Here is a 22,525-nt window from a genome sequence, read left to right as displayed (position 1 = left end):
TATTGAGGGTGAAAGGAAAGCTGATATTTCTTGAGGTTCCCTAAGTTCCAGTGCAGGGGATGCCACTGATAAGATCTGAATTGTGCCCAGGTGGTGAAGAAACCTGGGTACAGCCCCAGGGCACCTCCCCTGTGCAGGGAGAAGGTTATTTTTCTAAGCTGCACAAAAATTCTAAAGCAATCCAAAATATGCCCAGATTGATTCAATCTGCAGAGCTGGCAAAGCAAACAAATGCAAAGGAACAGTTCTGTTGTCATTTACAACAACAAGAACCTGGAATAATCATGTACAGGTCAGGGGAGTTGTTGGGAATTTCTGGCAGCGGGAACAGAAACTGGCCATGAGTCAATTTAACAAATAAAAATAAAAATAAATAAATGCAGAAAGACACTGTTCCAAATCTCAGATAATCCCAAACTCCCTGGTATTTGAGGAATCACTTTAAAATACACAGAACACGAGCACTATTCCTTTCAAATAAAGTTCTAGGTCACGGAAATTCTACTGTGCAGACAGCCCAAGCTGTACTGAGTGGACTTAAAATTCAGTTTCCCAGAAAAAAAAAAAAACAACTTTAGAGCAGCCAGTGCTATCAAAGTGTCAGGATAATCAGTGAATGTTGTACTTTGTCCTCATCACTTGACAGTTCCCCACTCTCCCCCCCTGTGTCCATTCTCCCTCAGTATCAGCTCCTGGCCATCTCCTGGAAGCTGGAAAGATAAATATCAAAGTACACAAAGCTCTATTATCCTCACAGGCCTCAGTGAGTGCTGGGCTGTGCAGCTTCTCTCCTTAGGTCATCCACAATAGTAGACAAGTATTGTTTTTCCTTTTTTTAAAAGAAAAAAAAATAGGGAGAGGATCCCAGCTTACATCACCTGAACTGAGCTTTTGAACTAAGGAACTTCATCACCTTTAAGTAGTTGGGACCACTAAAGTTGGAAATCCTGCCTCAATCATTAAGAAAATAAATAAACATGAAAAAGAATTCAGATTTTGTCCAAAATTACATAAATTCCCCACCAGATACAGTCACATCATTCTCATTTCTCCTTGTCCTCATCCTTTACAGTGCTCCCTCTGCACCATTTAATCCAAATTGAAGCTACTGCTATGAAATCAGAACTGGCAAATAATCTTTGTTCTAAGCCGTATAATCCAGTGGTGCTCTAAAAACAACCCCCATCCTCAGTGCTTATGTTCAACAGCAGAAAAGAAGTGCCCAAAATTTGTGGTTTGAAGGGATAAAGTGTTCACTCTCACCAGTTCTGCTGCTCTAAAGACACAGCAAATTCCAGTGTTGGTGCTTCAAAACAATTCCATTTATTGCCATGTCAAGGGAGCTCCGTGGTCACACCAGGATTTAGAGCCTTCCTGGAAATCTGTCACAGTCCCTGTAAATGAAAGATTAAATCCTGTCCTCCTCTTTGTGTGAGCAGCTCCTGAAAACTTGTCTGGAGATAAACCCACTCTCAGCAGGGCTGAAAACTGCACAGTCACTTCTCCTCCACAGCATCTCCTCTCTTATCAGTTCCACAGTGCTGCACTCACCATTCCATCATTCCACACTCCCAGCCAGCAGAATTCCATGCAGAGCTGGGATCTGCTTCCTGCCAAGTGCTTTCAACTTCCCAACTAGAAAGAGTTGTTTATTTTAATAATCAGCCTGGAAAGTTCAGCTCGAGACTCGAAACTCTTCTCAAGGTCGGCTTTATGCTTGCTTCTATTTGAACAGGTAAATAAATAAAGGTCAGACTCCAGAGGACTCCCATCAGTCCTTGAAGGTCTCTCACTCCTTCTTGCTGTGCTCCAGCACCCTGTAGGGAGGGGCAGAGACTCCCTTGGGTCCGTGCTGCTCCTGCACAATGGGCAGCGTGGCTGGAGTGTAGATTTCTGGCATGCTGTCGTTGTTCTCCAGGGCACCGTAGGAGAAAGAGGCTTTGAGGTCAGGCTGCACTGCAATCCCTTTGTCGTGCATGTTTTGCATGCCTGCAAGAGCAGAGGAACAGATTAAGGACAAAAATGCATTTTTCCTGCTCTCTGTTCAGCCAGGAAATGAGGAGTCCCTGAGGCTCATCAGCTCTGAGGGTGTTAAATCAAAGACAGGATGGGTTTGTGCTCAGCACTGGAGCAGCTGATGGAGAAATAAGCTCCAAGTGAATGAGGGATGGCTCTCAGTTATCCACCAAGCACCGCAGATCTTTCATACAGCTCACCAGAGAGCTTAGCTGTGCTTCCCAAAGGAAATTTCTGCTCCTCTACCTCCCTTCTGAGCCATCCCCAAAACTCAGTTCTTCCTGCTGGGCTGAGCCCAATCCCAAGCACATGCTCAAACCAGCTCATGTTCCCAGATAACAACTGCCTGATCCACCCAATCCTGTCCAGAGCCAAAAGCTGAGCCCTCCCTCTGCAGCCCAGGTCTTTAACAGAGTGATGAAGCCCTGGACTTGGGTTACCTGGCATGGCATCCATTGAGATGTAGGGCTCAAAGGGGACAGGCTTCTTCCTATTCCTCGTGATCAGGAAGACTCCCAGGAATGCTATGAGGCACCTGAGGGAGGAGAAAGGATCAGAGAGATCCCTGGCAGGGGAGAGCACGGAATATTCCATGTTGTTCCATACAGAATTCAGACCTGCAGTTTGAGAACTGCCAAGTCACAATTCCAGGGCACTGCCCAAGCTGAGCCCACCTTGAGCAGCACTGGAACACCCCCAGCAACCAGCACAACTTCACCTTTTCTCTATCAAACACAGGGAAAAGTTTTGATGTTAATTAATTAATTAACCTTGACTAACTGCAGGGGAAAGGAAGCATGGCAACATTTGGTTTTGCTTTGATAGAATTCCAGGATTTAGCAGCCTGACCTTTCCAAGGCTCCCTGTAAACACACCAACAGCCATGGGTCTGGGTTGTTACAGAGCAAGGTGCAGTTAAGAACAATGATCTCCCAATTGTTTGGGTTTTTTCTTCTGTACTTATCTAAAAGCCATTTGAGAATGTCCCCTGATTATGGAGAGCTAATTACACCAAGACACTGAATTACACAGGAAATGTTTTACTGATCAGATCTGCATTGTGCCTTCTCCATGCTCTAAAAACTCCAGAAGTCAGACACAGTTCAGGGAAGCTGCAAAATCTGAAATGAGGTTCCTAGAGAGGGTTTCTTTGGGTTATTTTACAATTCTTCCAGATTCATGAGCAGGCAGCTTGAAAACCAAGCCATATGCTCAGCACCCAAGCTGATCCCCGGGATTTAGTGATTAATTGTTGTGTAATTGTGCATTACCGAGGGTTACATGATTTTTTCCAAACACAACACTGAGCTCTAAGGGCCACTCTCTGCTCTGACAGAGAAAATGCTTTCAGCCTGTTCTCTTCTCCAAAATAGTTTGTCCCTCCAACAGAGAGGTATTTTTAAAACAGATTTGTGTTTTTAAAATTTGAGTCACATGAAGCAACAGTTTTCTGTCAAGGAGACCTGGAGCACTTACCCCAGTGCAAACATACAAATGTGGAGAACATCTTCACCCATGAAGTCCAGGTAAAAAGTTGCTCCTTGAAAAGGAAATAATTCATTAAATCTTCCCAATTCCACCTTCAGCCAGAACCCACATCAGCCAGGATTCCTATTTTTATAGCCAGCACCTTTGTTTATTTAATGACCTTAAAATAGGTGTCCTGATTTCTATTTTAACACAAATTATTGACAAATCTCTTTGAGTTTCACTACCAAAATAGTTCTGCTGGTGTCACTAACAGACATGCAAGTGAACCTGTGCAGCATAAACAAGAGGGACTATTTTGGAATGATGAAACAAATTGGATTTAACTACAAAAAGATGCAAACTCTTGACCCCAAACAACAACAAGCAGCTCCAATCTCTAGAAGTGTCCTGGGTGGCAGCAGGACACATGTTCTGCCTCCTGCTCTTTACATTTTCAATGTAAAGAAAATAAAGTAAAAAATAAATAACAAGGAAACATTTTACCTGCACATCTAAGAACACATTGAATGAGGAACAGTCTCAAACATAAATTCCCCTGCACTTTAAACAAAATGCCAGCACTGAAAAGAAAATTTTAACAGTCTAATGGGATAGTTCACATTATTAGAAAGGAAGAAAAAACCCAAACAAAGCCAGTGCAGATGAGAGATGACAAAAAAATAGAAGTCATCATATTGCTGAGTATAATAATTCAGGGGAATTATTTTCCAAAATCTTTTGGAATGTTTTTAGAAAGGTTTGTGCAGTTACCTGCTGAGATTGCTGCTGTGGTGGATAGGATGTAGCCAATGCTGGAGATCTGAGATGAGTCATAGAGCTGGGAGGCTTGAGCTAAAAACCTGCAACACAATCACAGACAACAGGGGCTGATCGGGAAGGATCCTTTTTTTGGAAACACCTTTCAAAAGTGATGCAGAAATTTAAGGAAATTCATTCTTTTTCTCACTGAACAGCACCAGCAGCAAGCCTTGGAATGAATAAAAAGGACAGAAGAGGGATGTTTGTGGCTGCACCGAAATCACTGCCCCAACCTCAGGGCCAGAGTGTCCCTCACATTTTAAGAGCCTTTTATCCATGCTGCTGCCAGGTTTTTGTGTTACTGCAAGTACAAAAGGGAAAAAAAACAAACCTAAAAATAGACCCATTATCAACAACACTGATCCTGCACTTTGATTTTAGCCAGTGCACAGATTCTGCATTTGATTAGCCACCATTTCAGTCCTAAAATTATTTGGCAAATACTTGATTTGTGGTATAAAACCACCTGGCAGTGTCACTTTGTGGAAAAGCAAAGACCACCAAGGCTCCTGGGACAGATCACAGGAAAGAATGGATAATTCTCCAATTTTTAATAGGTATTTTTGGCATGGTAACAAACAGCTCCTGACCCACACCCCACACAATTCCAGACAAAGAGAGGAGTCCTTACGTGGCCTGGTAGATGGCTGTGGCAATCATGCACACCAACATAATGTAGAAGATGGGGGAGTCCAGCTGCAGGGTCCCCTGGATGGACACCAGGATCATCCCAGCCACGGCCTTCACTGTCACCACGGTCATGGAACCTGGGGGGGCACCACACACTCAGCTGGGGCAGCTGCAGGAGGCTGCAAACAACCCCAGCACCCCAAAAACCCCACCCTCCTCCTGCCAGGCCAAACAAGGAATGCAAACTGTCTGTTTGCCACCAGCTCTGCCCGTTTTATTCCCCACAAACCCACCACAGCAACCTGCAACAAATCACTGAAGCCTTCTCCATCAATGGCTCCAGAACTGGGAGCATTTACTGGTGTTGGCAGTGTTTAAAGAGTGTTGTGCAATTACATGATGGGAAGATACAGGTTTCCATTTGGTTTGGTTAATAAAGCCAAGGAAGTCTCCAGAACAAGAATCAGGAATAGCTTTCCTTTCTTGAAAGTTGGGCCATTCAGAATTAGGGCAGTTGCTTTGTAATTCATGGCACCACTGAAATCCAGCCCCAAACAGCTCAAAAAACCAAAAAAGACTAAAAGAAAAGAACTGAAGGTGCATAAACAGCAAAAATTGAGGGTTGTGACACAAATTTCAGCATGGCAGACTTGCTGTTACTCATCCTTTTAAAAGTTTAATTGATTACAGTTTCTATTTAAAAAAGAACTGAATGTGTAAATACAAAGTCACTGCAGGATCCCACTGTGGGACAGCAGAATCAGGGACTGAGTTTCACAGGGACAAACTGGGGTGGCAGAGGATTCCTCATTTCTTTAACCACACAGCAAATCTTAACAGAGCTAAGACAATTCTTGTAGGTCAAATCCTCTCTCTCACCCACTGGCTCAGCCCTCCTTACGCACTGAATGCCACCCTTTGTGTGCCCAGATTAAAATTAAGAACATTAATAAATAAACCTGCACTTTCTGTGCTTGGCAGATTATTTTTCCGATGTGAATAAGCCTTAATTGTTCAAAGGTTGTTTGCAAAGGTGCTAAACATCAGCTTCAGGAATATTTCTGGAGAAAATTAGTGCATTTCATGGCATTAATTAAATCAATATAACCCTCTGCATGCCAGAGATGCCTCAATTTACTGTTTGAAGATCTTAAAAAGTTCCTATCAACTTACCCAGCAAAGCCACCAGCAGGAGAATAATGACAATGTAGTTTGCATTTCTCTCCTTGTAAAAATACAGGAGCAGACAGAAAACAATGATCTCCACAAGCTACAGAAGAGAGAAATGGGAATGTTAGAGACGCAGAGCACATGGGGTTGGCAGTAAATGAGATTCTGAGCCAATCAAATATTAGAATAGGGCAAATCAAAGGGAACTGGGGATCCCACACAATTATAGACCAAATTCAGCATCAATTTAGATTCCAGTTAGAGGAGATATTCAGCAGCTTCTTGCAGAACAGGAAACACGGGGAATTTTTGGTGTTAGATTTATGGTAAAGCAGCTGATCAAATTGTCCTGACTGAGTATCAGGAGAGATCTCAGTCTGCTTTCTGCACTGAGCTTCCACAAGTGATCCTGGGGCAATGCCCAAGATTATCTTCATTAAAACACAAATTTCATGGGATTTTCAATAAGAGATTTGCAGGTCCAGAGAAAGTCACTGTGGAAAAAGCCCAGATTCAGGCACCAGTAAATTTTCAGTCACAGACATTTAATCCTACAGAATTCAGAGAAACAAAAGGAGCTGTGCATGTGTCTGACACCTGGAAAAGCTGTCCCAGGTTCATGAGAGCACACAAGGAACACTGGAAGCAACCAGAAGGAAAACTAATGCTGGAAACCAAAGTCCCCCCAGCAGAAATCCACCCCACCCTCCATGGCCCCTCACCATGTAGAGCAGGAATGGCCAGCTCACTAAATGCCTGGTGATGTTTTCTGCTGTCATCTTCTCGTGGCTGTTGGGTCCAAATGTCACCAGCAGGTAAGTGCCAACAACTGCCAGGCCACAGCCTACGAAGGACAGCACATAGCGCCCTTGGGCAGGCACAGGAACAGGAGAGGACAGGGTTAATGAGGGACTGGGATGCAAAGCATTAATGAATTAATCCCACAGGACCATCAGTTCCATGGTGGATGTTCCTCTGGGGGACTCCTACATGCCCTTCCTGCCCCACCTCCAAAATTGTGCAGCCACCAGGGGCAGCGGGGGTGTGGGAAAGTTGGAACCAGGCGGCATCTGCTAAATAAATGAAGCTACAAGATCTGTGTCTGGGGCTGATCTTGCCTGGCATTGCCCTTTTCCCACTCCTGCAAACACCTCCATGTTTAAGGAATTCAGCTCATTCCCTTGTGCCTGTGCTGCTGCAGAATCAGGGCTGTAACTTCTGCTTGTTCCTAAATTCTGTGAGGTTCAGGGGATTTGGCACAAATCAGGAGGAAAAAAAATCCATTTGTAATAAACAGTGGATGAGATGACACATTTCATTCAAGAGGTGCTAATGAGACCTTGCCATCCCTGTAATTATAATTCCTGAGGGGCTGTGCTGTGTGTGAATTGTAAACACGGAGGAAAAATGAAAAGAAACTGTGGAACTTACTCAAAAATTCCTTGGGCTTCCATTTTTCTTTAATAAATATAATTCCTATGATTGCACTAGCTATTGAAAAAAAAAAAAAAAAGAAAGAGAGAAACAGTGAATTCTGGAGTCAGGAATCTCCCACTGGAACACACTCAGGCTCTTTCCTCCTTACCCACAACAGACACTGCACTGAGGGGCACAATCAGTGAGAGAGGAGCAAAGGCGTAGGAGGAAAACACCCCCAGTTCTCCCAGCACCAGCAGCAAAAATCCACTCCACCAGGTCTTGGTTCTGAAGTAGGCCCGGGGGTCTTTGGAGCCTGCCAGCCTGATGTGGCTGTATTTCTAGGCAAGAAAACAGAAATAAAGCAGCTTTGTCACATTTGATTGTTTGTTTCAGTGCAGGGTGAGTATTTGCTTCAGGGCATTCACCTGGAGGTTGAGGGCAATGCTGCTGACAAGATGCCCAAAAATAGCCAGAAGTGCCCCAATCAAGTTCTCCTGTAAAAACAAATGGAACACACAATTATTCAATTTGGCCAAGGAACTCAGAGGGGTTTGCACACTCTGGAGGAGAGCAGACTTTTAAAACCATTCCTGAATCAGGGAATAGCCTGGGTTGGAAGGGACCTTTAAAGGTCATCCAGTCCAACACCCACCTGTCAATAAAACCTGTTTATCTTCCTCCCTTCCTACTGATAAGTGCTGTGGCTGTGCTCCAGACCTGTGAACTCAGGTGGAAGATAAGACTCAACAGCCACTTTCTCCAGGAGACTTCAATTTGTTTGCAGTTTCTCAGAGGAGAGGAAGATAAGGCTAAAAAAACCCCCACACCATCACTCATTCTTCCCTTTGAAAAACTCATTTACGAGGATTTTATTACCCTGGAATTTGACAGAGAATGGATCAGGAACCTCTGCTTCCCAACTATTTTGCTCTTCTCCCCTTGTGACCTCTGCTGGTTCAGTCACTAATTCAAGCCATGTGATGAGGCAGCCCAATTATCACAGATTTTGATCTGCTTTTTGTATAAACCAGTTATTCCCAAAGTCACAGGGAACTGCTGACAGCTCTCAGCCAGTTCCAAAGCTCTTCTGCACTGGCATTCACAGCTCAGCAACAATTCTCACGCTCTAAAGGTGGAATTCAAAATAAAGAAAGGATGCAAAGCAGGCTGAGTCACAAAGGAGATGTAGAGTAGGGCTGAAGGAAGAGCCTGAGGCCACTGAACATTTGGGTGCTCCCAAAACTGCCTAAATCTCATTAAATGTCATTAGCACTGTTCCTTCAGCCCAGTCCTTACTTGGACGGATTTGGAATAACCCAACTCACATTCAGATGTGAATATGAATAAATGGATTAATCTTGATTTTCTTGTACACAGAAGAACTTCCAGATTTCAAATTCTTAGCAGCAGAACAAAAACCTCTTTATCAGAATGCTCAAGAATAAGATTCACCCAAACAGCTTCACTCAAAAGCACCTGAGAGAGGTTCCCAGGACAGACAGAGAAGGTGGCAGGAGGATGTCACTGTGTGACCACAGAGTTCTCTGGGCTGTGACAGCCTCAGGTCAACAGCACTTGGGTCAACTTCCACAACAGCCCAGGACTGTGGTCTCAAAGGAAAAAAAAAAAAGCTCTTTTTGCTGAGATTTTCTGAGCACCTTCAGAATCTGGGATTCAGAGAGAATTTATCTGTTCCCAGCTGGAGAACAAGGAGGAATTACAGCCCCATGTCCCACCCAGCTGCAGTCTCTGAAACTCAAACACCTGAACACAGAGCAAACCACAACCTCTGCTCTGTTACTGCTGCATGGCTTAGGATGAAAAGGCACCTGTCAGAATCACTGCACCCAAACCCCTCCACCCCTTCCCACTGCCACTCCTTCCTCCAGCTCCTCTGCTCTGCAGACACAGAATTTCTCTCTTGCTCTCACTGTGCACTGGACACACCCCAGGAATGGCTGAACACAAAGACAGAGCCCTTTCTGCAGAAAATAACCCCAAAGCAGCATCGTTATCAGCTCATTCCAATAATCAGAGCCTTCTGGGGATGGAAACTTCCCCGCTGGGGTGGGAAACTGACCTTGTAGGAGAAGGAGTCTGTGTGTGGCTGCACAGAAACTGCTGCTGTGGCCAATGGGAGCTGCTGAAGCTGCAGACTGGGGCTGTTGCCTCCTTCCATTTTGGTTTGTTTTTTACTTTTCAGCCTTTTTGATGCTGGAAGTTCTCTTTAAAAAAGAGACCTGGACCCTGCTGGAATCAACTTTTGGTACAGCTCACTGCCATCCATCCTGTTCCCTTGGGCAAGTCCAGGGAAGCACAAACAAGTCCTGCTGCTTCCCTTCCCCTGCCCTGTCTCAGGGTGGGCACTGCAGGCAGGAGGGAGGGTGGATGAGCCACTGTTTCCAGCCAGCGAAGCAGCAGAATTCTATTCCTTCAAGATGAATCTAAGGGGAAAAAAGAAATAAAAATCAAAGAATCAGATCAAGTAAATCAGTGGTCCAAAACCTGCAATGAAGGACAGGCCACAGAAATGCCCCTGGAATCAAACTCACAGCTGCACATAGAACAGGAAGGCAGATTTTAAATGTCTTCTTAGAAAGCCTTGGACACAAACTCAGAGAGACTTTGCTTTACAAGCTCTTGTGAGCTGGCTGGGCCTCAGGGGTGACACACTCAGCTGGCATTTAGCAGCATCACAAAGGCTCTCAAGTCCTCCAAGCTCTGCTTTTCATTTCCCTCCTCCCTGAAGCTCCAGCGTGCTCGGGACCAGCTCCGTGAGTCACCCCATCCATCCCCACGTGCTGGGCATGACAGCAAGCACAGGTCAACCCAGGGGAATCCCTGCCAGCCAGCAGCCTGCAGCCCGGATTGCTCAGAGCCAACCTGGTCTGGAAAGCACCACACGAGCTCCCTGCAGCGCCGGAGAGCTCAGGGAGCAGCAGCAGCAGCAGCCGGGCCCTGTCAGAGCGGGATCAGGTGAGACCGTGCCAGGGCCCAGCGCACGGGGAGAGCTCAGCATCCCCAGCCCAAGCCCCCGGCCCTGCCCGTGCTCACCTCCGGCGCCCCGGGACCCGTCCTGCCCGGCAGCCTCCCCTGGGCAGCCCCAGCACAGCAGGCAGGAACGGGAAAAAACACCCGCTTGTGAGGGGATGGGGCAGCAAATCCCCCTCGCATCATGAGAGAGCCCTGCCCGGGCAGCGCAGAGCCCCCGGACACGGCCGGGCCGGGACACGGTGCTCACACCAAACCCTGCGGTGCACCGGCTCCTCTCCTGCCCCGCACGGTCCCTCCCCTCCCCTCCCCTCGGGGGGGTCCCGTCACTCACCGGCCCCGCCGCTGGCCCCGGCCCGGCCCCGGCCTCCAACTCCGGGTCCCGGGCGAGCGCCGCGGCCGCTTCCCGCCCGGCGCATCCGATTGGTCTCCAGCGCTGTCAATCAAATACCAGACACAAAGCTGGGACGAGGATTGGCTGCTGCGCGGAGGCGGGGTCTGTCCCAGCCAATGGGCGCAGGACTCTGAGGGGCCGGGCGGAAGAAGCCGCGTTCCGCCGCTCGGTTGGGGCGGGTCGAGGCGGGCCCCGCCCGGAGCTCCGGGGCGCTCCCCGGCCCAGAGCGGCAGAGACAGCCGCTGCTCCGCGCCTTCCCCCGGAGAGACCTCGCTTTTCCCCGGTGGGACCCGTTCCTCCCGCCCTTCCCGTGCGCGCCGTTCCCCTTGGCACGAACAGCCACAGCCGCCTTAAGGCGCATGCGCAAAGCGCCTCCGCCGAGCCACCTTAAACCAGCCGCCGTGGCGCTGAGAGCTCGCCTGTGATTGGGCGTCTGCCGCGTGATCAAAGTAACAGGCACGCTGATTGGAGGAGAGCTGAGGCGGCTGTTGTCTCGGCAACCGGGAGTCCGCATTCCCGGTGCCGCCGAGGGCCGGGGATGCACCGGCAGGAGCGGGCAGGTACGGGCGGATACAGACCCACACCTCACCTGAGCGGGGTCGGGGGTCTCCCCGCTCCTCCCCGCGCCGCCTCAGGCGCTCAGGTACCCGCCGTTCCCAACGTGCCCCGCGCCGCCTCACCTGGGCGGGACTGGAGCGTGAGGCGAGTTCTGGTGGCGCCCTCCAGGGCCTCGCCTCATCCCTCACCTGGACTCCTCTCTCCCCCGGGCGCCGGGTTCTCTCAAAGGAGACAGCAAAGGCTATGGCTGACCTGGACCAGCTCTGGAGCCTCGGCCCTGCTGCGTGTTCAGAGCTGGGCCTGAGCTCAGAAATAAAATCACGGCTCTGTCAGAGCCGTGACACCGGACTCGTGGGCTGTGCCCGGATCCCTGCCTCTCCAGCTCGGGGATGCTGTGGAGCACGAGCTACCCCAAGCAGAGCAGCACCACTCGGTGCCATGTCCCGAAAATAAACAGCATTTACCGCAGTGAGTGCAGAGCTGAAGGGTGAAAACCTCAACCACGCCAAGGTTTTTCACTCTAAGCATAGCCAGGGTTTGTTACTGGAGCAAATCAAGGGATATCTGGAACTATTTATAGCCACAGTGGGTTAGAGATGTCCCAGGTCCAAAATTCCTCCTCTTGGGGATAAGCCAGCACAAGGGAATAAGAAATGCCATCAAACAAAACATTCAACAGCAGCAGTGCTTCCAAGGGTTTTTTTTACATAAAACAGGGAAATGAAACGCAGGAGTGACTGCTGATTTTCTGACAGGAATACTGCATTAATGTTGGATTTGCCTTTATCTTACTCCTCCCATTTCAAATGAAAGCTGCTGTTGTGTTCACATGTTTCCTGCATCTCCATATTTAGTGTTGCTATCCTTGGCTGTTCTTCTTAGGTTTCAAGATTTCCTTATAAACACCACAGGAAAGGGATCTCAAACTGGAGAAAAAGATATTTAAGTCTCAGTCAAAGGGATTTCAGTACAAGCAAGTGAGTAACAAAAAAGTTTGACGTTTATATGGGGTTTTTTTGCCACTGATAATGATCCTGTTCTGCGACAAGAATAGCAACCAAGTTTAGATCAAGGTCATTAAATTAACTTTGTAATCACAACTGATAGCAGAAGGAGAAATGATAATGCAATATTAGTGGTTTAAACCTGGAAATTACTCCAGATAACCTCATCTCATTTGTGCCACCTCCCTGTCTCCCACCCGCCAGCTCTGGCCCTGTTTTCCCCAAGTTTTTGAGCCCTCCAGGACACGCAGGTTGCATTTCTTCAGGCACACATTCAAAGCGCTCAGGGATATCACCAGAGACCCTTCTCTCCGCCTTTTGCTGCCCTTCCCGCGGATCCCTGATTTTCAGGATTTACACCCTCCTTCCACCAGCAGAGGGAAGCAGAAAGATGCGTTAAACCCGCAGCGCTTCCCCAGCCTGCTCCAGACCGGGCTCCTTTTCAAGCTCAGCCAACACTGAGCTGCCAAGGGCCTCCTGGGCTTTCTGGATGCACCTTCCCAGCTGCTTCCTCAGCTGCGGGAAGGAGGATGCCCTTCCACAGCCTCCTGCTGTCTGGGGACTACGTGGTAAGCCCAGAACTCCCAAAATTACGTACATGAAGGATTTCTGAGACTCTGTACCAGGTATGTAAAGTAGGTAAATCAAGGAAGTGTTTGGCATCTTCCCCTCTTTCTTCTCCTGCCTTTGGCATCTTCTCTTTCTTCTCCTTCCTTTGATCTCTTGCTCCTTGCTTGTCTCTCCCATCTCAGTGATATCAGGAGTGCATTATCTCAGGCTTGAATAGCAGCAATCAAGGACGTAAAGGACAAAAAAAGATGAGGGGAAAATGATCAAGGGGGAGAAGTTGCTTAAAGACTTTCTGTAGGCGCCATCAGTCTGCCTGGTCAGCTTCCAGCAGCAGCTGACCTGATGCTGAGCTGTGACTAAAGCACAGCAGGCAGAGTCTGCAGGGAGCTTCACAAAGCACTCCCTTCCCTTTGAGAATTTCCTGCTTGAAGGGCAGAGTGGGCAGGAGGCCAAGCCACAAACTACACAAGGGCTTGGCTGCTTCTCTCCTAGGCTTCATCCCTGGAGAGGAGTTCCTGCAGCAGGTCGGGAGGGGAAGCACTGGACCCATCAACCTTTTGGGGGCTGCTGGGACTTGGCTGTGTCCCCCTCAGCCATTCTGGATCACATTCCTTGAGTCAGGGATAAATGCCAGGATGGGAAGTTACCCACTTGTAATTTAGGCAGTGGAAAGTGCTTATTTGCCTCTCAGTGCCTGACCTAGATCACCCAGCAGGTGACTTGACCCACTTGTGTCACTCTGCCAGTTCAGCCCTGCCTGCACACATCCCTGCAGGAGCCAGGCCACTGGGGCTGGGAGCTGCTCCTGCTGGATTTCCCTCACAGCACAGTGCCCCTTGCATCACCCAAACACCATTCCAGGGACTCTGAGGGCACTCTGAGGTGTGCAGGAGCTGAATCTCCAAGGGTGTGGAGGTGCCTAATCTCCAGTTACCCTCAGCAGCACCGGGGTGGTGATTGATGTGCCAAGCCCAGAGCTGGATGCACAGGATGGGAGAAGGGCTCCAGAGCCTTTCCCTGGCACGTGCTGCCCTTGCTGGGCAGGGATTGCATCCAGCCCTCCCAGGCTGGGCAGCAGCAGCCAAGCCTGGCAGCACCAGGGCAGAAGGAGCTTGCGGATGCAGTTTTTTATCAGCTGCTCTGGAAACCTGCTGCAATTTTAATAATCAGCTCCAGCAGAATTGGGCAGGTCCTGCTTCCCTCAGCACAACCCTGCTAGCCACGGAGCACGGGCTGGACAACCTCAAGCACATGGCAGGACCACGTGGAGATGGACCCAGGGCAGTGGGTTCTGTTCTGGTTCTGGTTGTTGATAAGGACCAGCTGGCTCAGGATCCCTACCCCCTGCAGATGAACCCTCAGACCACATTTTCAGAAATCTCCTGTAATTTTGGAGCAGCCCAAGTCAGACAGAGCAGCTCTGCTGAAATTCGTGAGCCTTTGGTCTGTCCTAAAGCATTTTTCTACAAATTAAAATAAGTGGAAAAGATTATTTGTGCTCAGCTGCTTGATAACTCAGGGGGTATTTTACAGGAAAGGCTGAATCCACCAGAAGACTGATTCCTTGGGGTCTGATTCCTTTCCAAGCTCTCCCAGTTTTCATGGAATGGCCCATATTTGGGGTTTGTTATTTTTAGCACCATAGTAGCACCGTTCCACTTGTCCGTGCATGCAGCAGGAACAGTTCAGCTGAGGGAGGAAAACGGAGCAGGGAGAGTTCCCCGTGATCTCACTGTAAATCAGCACCTTCTGCAGCAGCCAGCACTGCCTGCCCACTCCCTGCCACTCTTCCCTTCAGCTTTTTGTGAGGCCAAGCAGAGCAGGAGCCTCCATTCCCCTCCCAGCCATTCCTGGTTGTTCCTTGAGGGGTCTGAGTCATTCCAGGGTTGCTGCTGCTGTGGCTAAGCACATGTTCCATCTGGATGGGGTTTTTTAATCGGCCCTTGGCTCATCCATTCCCCCCCTTTGAGCCTGGCATCTTCCCTGCTCCTTCTTGCTCTTGCCAAGCACAGTTAAATCCTTTCATCCTCGTGTCTGTATGAGTGGAACAATGCCCCAGCTGCTTCATTTTCCCCTCAGCTGCCCATTGCCTTGTTCTTCAGTCCCAGGCCTTTCCCTGTTCTTTGCCTCCTGTGCCATTTGGGGAGGGGGCATTGGATCACTGCCAGAACCCAACTCTCAAGTCACCAGGGCAGGAACCAAGGCACCTCCAGAGTATTCCATTGGTAACTGGCAGACAAGACAATTAATGAAGTTCACACAATGTTCCTAAAGATCAGGAGCTTCAGCTCTTCCCGTCCTACACACTGGAATAATTTCACATTTGTGTTAGTATAAAGCTGTTCCTTTTATCTTCTATGGTCCCAGGCCTTCCAGTTCCCACTGGGATTGGCAGAAGTAGGACATGAAGGGCATTCAGCCCTTCTTGGGACCACATCTGAAAAGCTGGAGGGATCATGTACAACACAGGCAGGGCTGGATTTATTTGTCTCTATAAATAGAATCCTGCCCAGTTCTCTTTTTGAAAAGCCCAGGAAAAGAAGAGAAGCAGGGAAGGTGTGGTACTGCAAATGAAGCATTCTGCCCACATGCTGCATTAATTAGGCCCAGCTCAGAAGTTACAGGTGAGATTTTAGATGTGCTGTGGCTCCCAGTCTATACAAATTGCTCTGTAGACAGCAGAGAAATTTGATCTTCCTCATCCCAGAATCACTTGGCTTTCCGTGCAACAAGAGGCTTCCATTAAAGGATTAAGATTTTTAAAATCTGGAGGCACCTACCTCAATGCACAGTTAAAATTAAAGCATGAAATTTGTGTGACTTGGAAAGCAATACAGGAAATCCAATAATACCAGCACTGGTGGTGCTGGAATGGTGGGTTTGGTTCTGGCCACCCTAAGTCTAAAAAATGTACTGGCAGGTGACACCTGATGGCTCAGGGGGTGCAGGGTCACACCTGGGGACACTGCTGGGCTCAGGGGGTACAGGGGACACTGCTGGGCTCAGGGTCACACCTGGGGACACTGCTGGGTTCAGGGGGTGCAGGGTCACACCTGGGGACACTGCTGGGCTCAGAGTCACACCTGATGGCACCACTGGGCTCAGGGTCACACCTGGGGACACTGCTGGGCTCAGGGTCACACCTGGGGACACTACTGACAATCTCTGCCTGTTCCTCCAGCTCAGCACCTGCCTTCAGGTTGAGTTCCTCAAGTCCTGCTGATTCACCCTTGTGCAAGTCACTTAACTGTTCTGTGCCTGCTGCCCAGCCCTGCAGGGTGCCCAGGCTGCAGCAGGGTGTTGTAAGCCTTCATCCACAGGAATCCAGGGTGTTTTGAGATGTGGGAGCTGTTAACAGAACACCAGGTGTCATTATCCATTATCAGATAGTTTATAATAACATACACACACTTTCTGGGCTGCTGGGTCCCTTCTGTGGTGTCTTGCTGCAGCTCTGATTGCTTTGGGGTTGTTTTGTTATTTCTAGAGAGAGATTTTTCCCCAGTTTTGAGGCATTCCCCAGTGAGTTGTCCCCTCTCAGACTGCTCCTAAAGCAGCTCCATCCCCTGTGCTGAGGCAGACTCCAGAATATGTGATGACTTTGCAGAGCTGCTTAACACCGAGTGAAGACACAACTTAATCAGCTTCAGAAGCCACCACTCATCAGCTGAGACACCTTAACTGGCTGCATGCACGTTCCTGAAGCAATTCATGCTTTTATAGGTATTTATACATCAGCAAAGGTGTTTTCCCTCCCAACCTGGGTCCTAGGGCTCAGCACAATCCTGCTCACTCACACAGCCCCTGCACTGGGACTCTGAACTCTGCTGCAGTGACTCAGGCTGAGCACCTGCCCCAGCATGTTCTGTGTTGATTAAACTGATTTGCAGGCCATAATTATTTTCTCTATCATGGTATAATGGCTCCGCATCATATTAATTTTAACATTGTAAGAATTTGCTTCTGGGAACGGCCTTCTTGAATTAATCACTGACTCATGATTTACTGGGGGAGATAATATCTAACCTACAAGAGGCAGAACAGGAAACTATCTATTTAAAAGATGGCAGTGGCTGATAATTTATGACTTTAGACAAAGAGATATCTCAGAAGAAGAAGGTGGACAGATCCTGCAGTTTTGTGGTCGCTGCTCTCGCTCAGCTAAAAGGAACTTTTGTGTAGTCACTGGAGGTTCTGGTTTTGAGTGACAGATTAAAATTGAGGGGGGGAAAAAAAGGAGTGAGAAACAAGGAAAAAGTGTCCAAGCAGACCTGAAAGCCATCCTCAGCTCTGGGACCAAACCCTGTGTTACAAGGCAGTTCAACATCTCAGCATTCACCAGGAAACAAAGGGAAAAAAAGACAGGGAAAAATCATCATCTCTTTGTGTCTGAACCTGTAATACAGGGAGGTTTCTGCCCCTCTTCTCTCCAGCTTGAACTGGACACTCCCACATCACTGAGTGAGGCCTGGCCATCAGATGTTTCCTCTCATTACAATCCATTAGGAAAGTCAGTCTCAGGAGTTAACAATAAAAGCTTTAAATCCAAGAGGATGTTGCAGCAGGTGAAGCTTCATCCTGTCAGTCTGAAGGATTTTGTCCCCATTTCACTGTGATCTAATCTGTGATTTTGGGTAACTCACACAACCCTTGGCACCCAGGATTCCTGACTGCAAGGACAGCAATTCCCACCTGGAATTCTGGGGCCCTGAACAAAACGGGACACGTAGAGGTGATGGAGGATTGTGGACAGAGCAGTCACACAGAGACATTTCCTGCCGGTGTGTCGAGTCCTGGGCAGCCACAGAGAGCCCTTCCTACCCTTGGGAAGCTCTCCCAGATTTTGGTGCGAGTGCTGTAACAACTCACAGGGAGACAACTGGGTTTGAAATGTAGGTTTGCCTTTGTTGGTCATCACCCACAGGTAAAGGCAATTCTAAGGCATCCCCAAGCCCTTTTTCCTTCTGAAACTCACCATTTCTGCAAGCAAAGCAATACCACTTTTGCCCTGGCAGTGTTTGTGGGCCAAACCACGAGAGGATTTAATTTGGAAAAATTTGGGAAATGGCTTTTTCCACGTCCATGAGCCTGGAGCTGGGAGGGAGGATGGTGCTGACCTGGGCTCTGCTCCCCATGGAACACCTTCACACACAAATCCAGAGCTTCCTAGGAAATGCTGGATTGAAATGTCACAGGACACTTCCATGAGCTCTAGGAAGGTCCCTTTGAACTTCTGGTGGGAGAACCATCCAGAAAGCACCTTGGGATTTTGGAGTGGCTGTAAGGAATCACCAGAACACCCCACAACACTGGAAATGCCAGAGGCTTCAGGAGAAGCCACACTGGTGCATAATGTACCAAGCCCCAAAAGATCTCCTGGCCCTTTGCCTGCTGAGGGTGAGACCTGGGGTGAGGGCACAGAGTTTATCTGACAGCTGACAGCAGCTGGGAGCTCTCCTGATTCCCTGACATTGCTCATGATGCTTTTGTTCCTGTGCTCAGGACTGAGTTCAGTGTTGCCTTATCAGTGTCCCTGGAAATCAGCTCTGCCCAGCACTTTTCCAATCCAGCTTCCCCACACGGTCCTGTCTCACCGGTTCCTTTCCTTGCTCACATTCCCTGCTGGATGCACTCTCCTTCCTCAGTGCCTGGGCTGGTATTTACATCCCTTTCCTGTTTGTCTTGTAGCTCATCCCAGCATGGATTCCCTCACCAAGGGAGTAACATCTTCCTTCCAGTCAAAGACTTCCCACCTAACAAGGAACAACGAATTCACTCCAGATTTATTCCAGAGTCTGCAGCCTCAGTCACACAAACCCGCCAGGGAAGCAAAGGAAACTCCTTCCAGGTGAGTGCAGCCTGGAAGCCACCCCACTGCCATGGGAGATATGAAAATCCACCACAGGAGGGTGATCCCAGTGTCCCACTGTGTCCTGGTCCAGAGGGGATGGCTGCTGTCCCCAGGAAGGGGAAGCAGTGTGGGCTGGGAACAGCCTGGAGCAGTGGATCAGGGGCCCTTTATCTCCCAGACAATTACAAACAGTAATTAAACCCTGCACCACCCTGGGATGTGGGGGGCACTGCTTATCCCCATTGCATGGAGCAAGCAGCCAGAGCACACCCGACCTGGAAAAAGATTCCTCATATCCCAAGCAGAGGCTTTAGGCTGGGCTGGTTTTGTGCCTGAGCTCTCCGCAGAGGAACACTGAGGATAAAGACCCAAATCTGGGGACCCCTGGGCAGGACTCTGAGGGACACTCATGCCTGCACAGCATCCCAAGGCAGCTGATGGATAAAACCTGGCCATTTCCCTGGGCTGGCAATGAGAGCTGGAGAGAGGATTGTAAAAGTGCTTCCCCTGGAAGGCAGAGCTGCCATTCCCAGGTATTCCATCCTGCCACCAATTCACAGGGATGAAAAGGCATCAACAGAAACTGCCTTCTCCCAAGCCCTCCCACCCCTTGGGATCCTCATGGGAACACAAATAAATCCATCAGCAGATCATTCAAAAACATTTATTGTCACCACACAGTGACGACGGTTGCCTGGCCTGAGATTAAGATCATCAATAAATTCCTGACTGTGGAAAAGAATGAACCCATGAGAAAGCCCAGGGCTCTCCTTACCCAACAGGGAAATCTTTACTACATCTCTCAGCAGCTGGATCTTGTATGAGGGGTTTGGGGAAAAGGAAGCTGGGAGGGAAGCAATGCCAGGAGGGATTTGATAAGGACAGAGGGCTGGAGGAAAGGGCAAATTAAATAAGAGGAGGGAAGATCCCCAGCCCGTGTTATCAGAAAACACACAAACACTCCACACCCAGCTGCTGGGGTTAGAGCCTGCTCCCTCTGCTGTTCCAGGCAGTGGGAGAGCAGCAGGAACTCCCAGCTGGAGTCCTTTGGCATCACTGCCCTGCTCCAACGCTGTCTGGAGAGGGGAGCAGCCAGGTCCCTGCAAGGCTGGGCCGTGGCAAATCCATGTATTTTACAATAAACACCACGGGCTGGCCATAAAAAGCTTTTTATTTCCCAAAGATTTTGGCTTAGGAGGATTAAGCATCACCCTGAGGGCCACACAGCAGCTCTGGAGTCCTCACTACCAGCTCCTTGTCCAGCTTGGCTGGTTCATATTTTACAATATTATTTTTAAAGGTAAGGTTGAAAAAATAAAAGCATGTTTGCAGTGTAAAGGCCATTAAAGCATCACTGACTGTCAGGGCTTTGGACAAACAGGTTCTGTGAGTTGTGTGTGTGTGTAAAACTCACATCACTCTGACTGTTGGTACAACACATTCCAGCTGCAGAATTCCTCTCTTTGATGGGAAGAGGGGAGCACTTGCAGGGGACAGGGTTGGGGGTACAGAGCAGCATCAGAACCCCCAGCACCCCTTTGCTCTGGCTTCACCAGAGCCTTCCTCACCTAAAGCTGAGTGAAATGGGAGAAGAAACACATCTTGAGGCTTGGAATCAGGAAATGCCTGGGGAAGCAGGAGGAGGGGCCCACCTGGGAGAGGAATGGGTTAAACACAACCCCTGGCTGCCAGGGACAGGCAGAGCAGCAGCAGCTGCACAGCTGGATGCTGAGACAGAAGCAGATGTAGACACAGCCCCGTCTCTGGTTCTTCCCTGCCTGGATGCCGAGCTCATCCCGGGCTCATCCAGCTGTGGGATCCTGCGGGATCCCTCAGTGCCCGTTGGCTTGTTGTTGCCAGGCACAACTAATAACGATTTTTTCAGTTAATCACACTAATTTCTTTCCCTTTTTATTCCTTCTAAGATCCCCAGGTCCTTCTGTGAGGTTATGAAGGGCTGGGAGAACAGACAGGAGCAGTTCCTGCTGGGATTCCCAGCGTTTGAACTCACCCAGCTGCAGATTTTGTCCCAGCCACAGACACTGAGGGGACACCCTGGTGACATTTTTCTGTCCTGAGCCCCTGTGGCAGCACAAAGGGAGAAAAGGGCTTTTCTGGAGCCACTTCCAGCTCCTGTCCCAGGCTGGCAGCTCCCAGAGCAGCTGCCAACAAATCCTGCCTGGCTCACTTGGAGAGCACAGCCAGGCCAGGGCGGTCAGGCTGGACAGCAGGCCCACAGTGGCTACAAATGAACTAAAGAGGAAGAGGATGGAAAGAAATACCTTCTGCAAGTTGTGGAGAAATCCCCCTTTCATTTTCACCAATCTTTTATGGACTGGATCAAAAAGCCTGAAATGCCACAGCAGTGCATGAACACACAGAGCTGCTCTGGGCTGTGCCCCAAAGGGAGGTAAAATCACGGTTCAGAGCAGCAGCTTTACCAAAGGCTGGTTATTCAGCAGTTCATGCCTGGGCTGCCTCAGAGCTGGGGCTCAGTGTTCCCAGGACTCCCAGTAAAAGGTGCAGCCAAGACAACCCTCAAGTCACTGAGGTAAATCCCAAGTGTGTGCACCCTGTCTGGGAGCACTGAGCTCCGACTCTGTGGCCACTTTCCAGCTGATGATTCCAGGACATTCCCACAAATCTGGGGGTTCTAGTGCCCAGCTCACCCAAAATTTAATTCTATAAATCCAAGGCACTACCTGGGGAAATGAGTGAGAGCAGAGGGAACCCTCAGCAGGTTTATTAAAGCTTTGCACACTTACAAACAGATGCAGGGTTTGATTTCCCTGACTTTAATCCTCTCATCCCATGCCCGGCACAGCACCAGGGCACCTCCGGACACGGCGTGTGGGTGTCCTAACAAAACACAGGATGCTGTTTTTCCCTTCACAGCCCTGCAGAGCCACACCACACACCGAGCTCCTCAGCTGCCTGCCTGATGATGCAAGGAGTGAATAAGCACGAATAAAGACACAGAAACTGGGTGTTGTTTGTAGAAGTGAGGAGCAGAGCCCTCCGCCCAGCGCTGGGGATACCAGAGCTCTTGCACAACTCGGCTCTCAGCCTGCTGCTCCTTTTTATGCATCTCTGTCCCTGTGGGCACTTTTCCACCAGGAGCACTGGGGAAGTTTTCCTTCCTCCCCAGCTGGAGGAGGAAGCAGCTCGAGGTCTGTGAGCAGCAGAGCTGGGATGCCAGAGTGGGATTCCTGCGTCAGGATTTCCCTCAGACTCCGCACGCCATGAGCCTGTGCTGGCCTGCCAGGCTGGCTCACGGGCAACTAATTAGTGGTGCTCGGTTCTAAGAATTGGAAGAGGATCATTAATTAAAATTGGTTTGAAAGCTTCCAGTTTTGTAGATGTTGAGTAATTAAAACAACCAATGGGCTCCTTTGTGTTTTCATCTGAGAGCTCCCAGATGGAGGCTGGAGGTTCACCCTGGAGGGGAGTCAGTCCTGACCAGGCTGGGAATAAGGGAGAAGGGCAGGGGACAGATCCTGCTGGCTCAGGTGAGCACAAAGCAGGGTCCCAGGGGAGCCCTTGGCAAACCCTCGGTGCTTTCACACGACCTTTGGTGCTCGGGGTGAAAATCGCCTTGGTGCTCCTATCTCAACCTTCAAAAGGAACTGGTGG

At 49.2% G+C, this 22,525-nt stretch overlaps 1 protein-coding gene and 1 long non-coding RNA gene across 5 annotated transcripts; one reads left to right on the top strand and one right to left on the bottom strand.

Annotated features, from left to right (window-relative positions):
• Positions 1 to 1,300: 1,300 nt before the first annotated feature.
• On the bottom strand, positions 1,301 to 10,930 carry NIPAL3 (NIPA like domain containing 3). Of its 3 annotated transcripts, none has more exons than XM_005529716.3 (12): positions 10,850 to 10,930; positions 9,605 to 9,968; positions 7,950 to 8,018; positions 7,691 to 7,862; positions 7,537 to 7,596; positions 6,828 to 6,973; positions 6,109 to 6,205; positions 4,937 to 5,072; positions 4,258 to 4,346; positions 3,493 to 3,556; positions 2,457 to 2,551; positions 1,301 to 1,989 (listed from the first exon to the last, which is right to left on the bottom strand). In XM_005529716.3, the coding sequence occupies exons 2-12, from the start codon at positions 9,701 to 9,703 to the stop codon at positions 1,790 to 1,792; spliced, it is 1,227 nt and encodes a 408-aa protein (XP_005529773.2). In that variant the 5' UTR covers positions 9,704 to 9,968; positions 10,850 to 10,930; the 3' UTR covers positions 1,301 to 1,789. The 3 variants fall into 3 exon arrangements, with proteins under 3 accessions (XP_005529773.2, XP_014114029.2, XP_087923513.1); XM_014258554.2 differs by having other exon boundaries at positions 6,828 to 6,949; XM_088067387.1 differs by lacking the exon at positions 10,850 to 10,930 and adding an exon at positions 10,579 to 10,785.
• A 307-nt stretch (positions 10,931 to 11,237) lies between these two features.
• On the top strand, positions 11,238 to 22,240 carry LOC148182536 (uncharacterized). 2 transcript variants are annotated; one of them, XR_015774586.1, is made up of 4 exons: positions 11,238 to 11,469; positions 12,350 to 12,444; positions 18,730 to 18,889; positions 21,788 to 22,240. It is a non-coding gene; the product is annotated as an uncharacterized LOC148182536 (long non-coding RNA). The 2 variants fall into 2 exon arrangements; XR_015774587.1 differs by lacking the exons at positions 11,238 to 11,469; positions 12,350 to 12,444 and adding an exon at positions 12,944 to 13,097.
• The last annotated feature ends 285 nt before the right edge of the window (positions 22,241 to 22,525 follow it).

The sequence above is a fragment of the Pseudopodoces humilis genome, chromosome 27, assembly GCF_049639895.1.
Source record: "Pseudopodoces humilis isolate 2021_Gansu_Grassland_sample_001 chromosome 27, ASM4963989v1, whole genome shotgun sequence".
Lineage (NCBI taxonomy): Eukaryota > Metazoa > Chordata > Aves > Passeriformes > Paridae > Pseudopodoces > Pseudopodoces humilis.
The sequence above is the reverse complement of the archived record's forward strand: the minus strand, read 5'-3'. Positions and strand labels throughout refer to the sequence as shown.

Bases quoted from the DNA above. Each gene is read 5' to 3' on its own strand.
- NIPAL3 (XM_005529716.3), bottom strand. From the start codon at position 9,703: ATGGAAGGAGGCAACAGCCCCAGTCTGCAGCTTCAGCAGCTCCCATTG. The intron at 8,019-9,604 runs GTCAGTTTCCCA...TTGTTTTTACAG, and splicing joins CAGACTCCTTCTCCTACAAG to GAGAACTTGATTGGGGCACT. The intron at 6,206-6,827 runs GTGAGGGGCCAT...TCTCTTCTGTAG, and splicing joins GGCCATTCCTGCTCTACATG to CTTGTGGAGATCATTGTTTT.